Source organism: Vidua macroura, chromosome 9 (assembly GCF_024509145.1).
Source record: "Vidua macroura isolate BioBank_ID:100142 chromosome 9, ASM2450914v1, whole genome shotgun sequence".
Taxonomy (NCBI): domain Eukaryota; kingdom Metazoa; phylum Chordata; class Aves; order Passeriformes; family Viduidae; genus Vidua; species Vidua macroura.
The window spans coordinates 30,851,537-30,853,851 of record NC_071579.1 but is presented as its reverse complement, the minus strand read 5'-3'; the positions used below and the strand labels follow the sequence as shown (position 1 = coordinate 30,853,851).

The 2,315-nt window shown below is 67.7% G+C and overlaps 1 protein-coding gene across 1 annotated transcript; it reads right to left on the bottom strand.

Annotated features, from left to right (window-relative positions):
- Nucleotides 1-370: 370 nt before the first annotated feature.
- Nucleotides 371-2,091, bottom strand: FOXD3 (forkhead box D3). Its single transcript, XM_053985019.1, has one exon. It carries the CDS (start codon nucleotides 2,064-2,066, stop codon nucleotides 861-863), a length of 1,206 nt encoding a protein of 401 aa, XP_053840994.1. The 5' UTR covers nucleotides 2,067-2,091; the 3' UTR covers nucleotides 371-860.
- Nucleotides 2,092-2,315: the final 224 nt, after the last annotated feature.

The window sequence follows — 2,315 nt, the reverse complement described above, 5'->3', positions numbered from 1 at the left end:
TGTAGTGTTGAAGTCAGGCCGAGAAAAATTAATATATTTAGGGAAACATCACGGCGCGCTCGCGGGAGTCTCGGATCTGCCGGGGAAGGTCGATTTGGAAGGAATCGGGGTGATGGCGGCCCCGCCGCGGCGGCCGCTCCGCGAACGAGCAGGGCCGGGCGCTGTCGCTGCGCGGCCGCGCACGGCGCATCCCGAACCGGCTGGGGGGAACCGTGGGAAACCCGCCCGCACCGCGACCGGCGGAACCCAAAGCTCCGCGGCACCGGAGAACCGGCTCTCCGCGCCCCGAGCGCCTCTCCAGCCTCCGCGGCCGCGCAGCCCGTCCTGCGGGCGGGGGTCACAAAGACACCGCTCACACAGAGACGGGCAGAGCATTTTAAAAATTTATTTACAAAGTTGTGTACAACACGAAGGGATAACATTTAGAATACATATATTCATTCATATATAAACAGACTTCTATAATAGAATGACAGCGTTTTTCCTCCTTTTCTTTTTTTCTCTCCAAAATTCTCTTTTTTTTTTTCTGTTCGTTCGTTTAATAATTAAAATTTCCCCCGCTTATTTCTTTTTTATACAATTTTTTTTCCTCGTTTGATCGTTTATTTCGGATAAAACCGCTCGGAGCGCCGGAACCTTCAAAAAAAGTGAAAGTTCGCAGCTCCTAATCGCGACCGTCATTTTCGCCTCTTTAGAAAAATAAAAACCCCGAAAGCAACGTCAGTGATTTTTGATACAAATATGTACAAGCGGCGGAGGCGGCGGCCGGTGCCCGCTGCTGCTTCGAGCCCGGGCGGCCGCGGAGCCCCGAGGGGGCGGCCGGAGCTCCCCGGGGCGCTGCCCGGGGCTACCGCCCGGGGCTACTGCGCCGGCCACTTGGCCTGCACGGCGGCGGCGGGGGCCGCGGGCTGCAGGAACTGCCCCGCGATGATGTTGGTAGGCACGCTGAGGATGGGGGCGATGGCCGCGGTGGTCCTGGCCAGCGCCAGCGGCTGGTGGGCCATGAGGGCCGACTGCACGGTGACCGGCGGCCGCAGGAAAGTCTGTGCGCTGGCGGCCGAGCTGGCGGCAGGGACGCCGATGATGTTCTCGATGCTGAAGGACGGGCGGCTGCTGGGCTCCGACTTGACGATGGAGCCGGCGGCGCCCAGGCTGTTGAGCTGCAGCTGCAGGCTGGGGCTGAGCTGGGAGTTGAAGGCTTTGCGGCTGAGCTCGCTGGACGGCAGCAGCGGCACGGCGGGCGGCAGCATGGGCCCCACCGGGGGGATGTAGGGGTACTGCAGCGCGGCCGCGGCCGCCGCGGGGTGCGTGTAGGCGCCGGGGTGCAGCCCGTAGGGGCGGCCGTAGGGTCCGGCCAGGCCGTAGGCGCCGAAACCCTGCATCATCAGCGCCGTCTGGTCCCGCAGGTGCTCCTGCTGGTGCCGCTTGAAGCGCTTCCTGCGGCGGAGGAAGCTGCCGTTATCGAACATGTCCTCGGACTGCGGGTCCAGCGTCCAGTAGTTGCCCTTGCCCGGGTTGCCGGGCTCCCGGGGGATCTTGACGAAGCAGTCGTTGAGGGAGAGGTTGTGGCGGATGCTGTTCTGCCAGGCGGGGAACTTCTCCCGGTAGTAGGGGAAGCGGTTGCTGATGAACTCGCAGATGCCGCTGAGCGTCAGCTTCTTCTGCGGGCTCTGCAGGATGGCCATGGTGATGAGGGCGATGTACGAGTAGGGCGGCTTCACCAGGCTGCTCTTGGGCTTGCTCTGCCCCGCTGCCCCGCCGCCGCCGCCGCTCGCCCCCTCCTCGCCGCCCCCCTTGCCGCCCTCGGCCGTGCCGCCGGGGGCCGTCCCGGCCGGGCTCCCGCTGCCGCTGCTGCCGCTCTCCGCGCCCGCCTCCGCGGGCAGCGCCAGCTCCGCCGCTTCGTCCAGCGGCAGGCGCGGCAGGGCGGCGGGGCTGCCGGCCTCGCCCTCGCTGTCCTTGCCCGGCCCGTCGTCGCCCTCGCCCACCACGTCGATATCCACATCCTCGGCCGCCGGGACGGCGGGGCCGGACATGTCGCTGGCGCTGCCGCCGCCCGACAGGGTCATCCCCGCTCGGCGGACGGGGCGCGGTGGCGGCGGGGCCTCCCGCCCGCACCGGGCTCCCCCCGCGCCCCGCTCCCGCCGCTCCTCCGACCGGCCCCGGGGGCTACACCCGAGCGGCCCGGCTGCGCCCCGCGGCGCCGTCTCCGCGGGGCATGGGGCGGCCGCGCCCGCTGCTCTCCCGTCCGCGGGGCTGCCCTGGCCGCCCGGTCACCTCCCGCCGCCGGGCATCGGGGCTCAGGCGGCGCCGCCGGA

Excerpts from the sequence above, each read along its gene's own strand:
- FOXD3 (XM_053985019.1), bottom strand. The coding sequence starts at position 2,066 with ATGACCCTGTCGGGCGGCGGCAGCGCCAGCGACATGTCCGGCCCCGCC.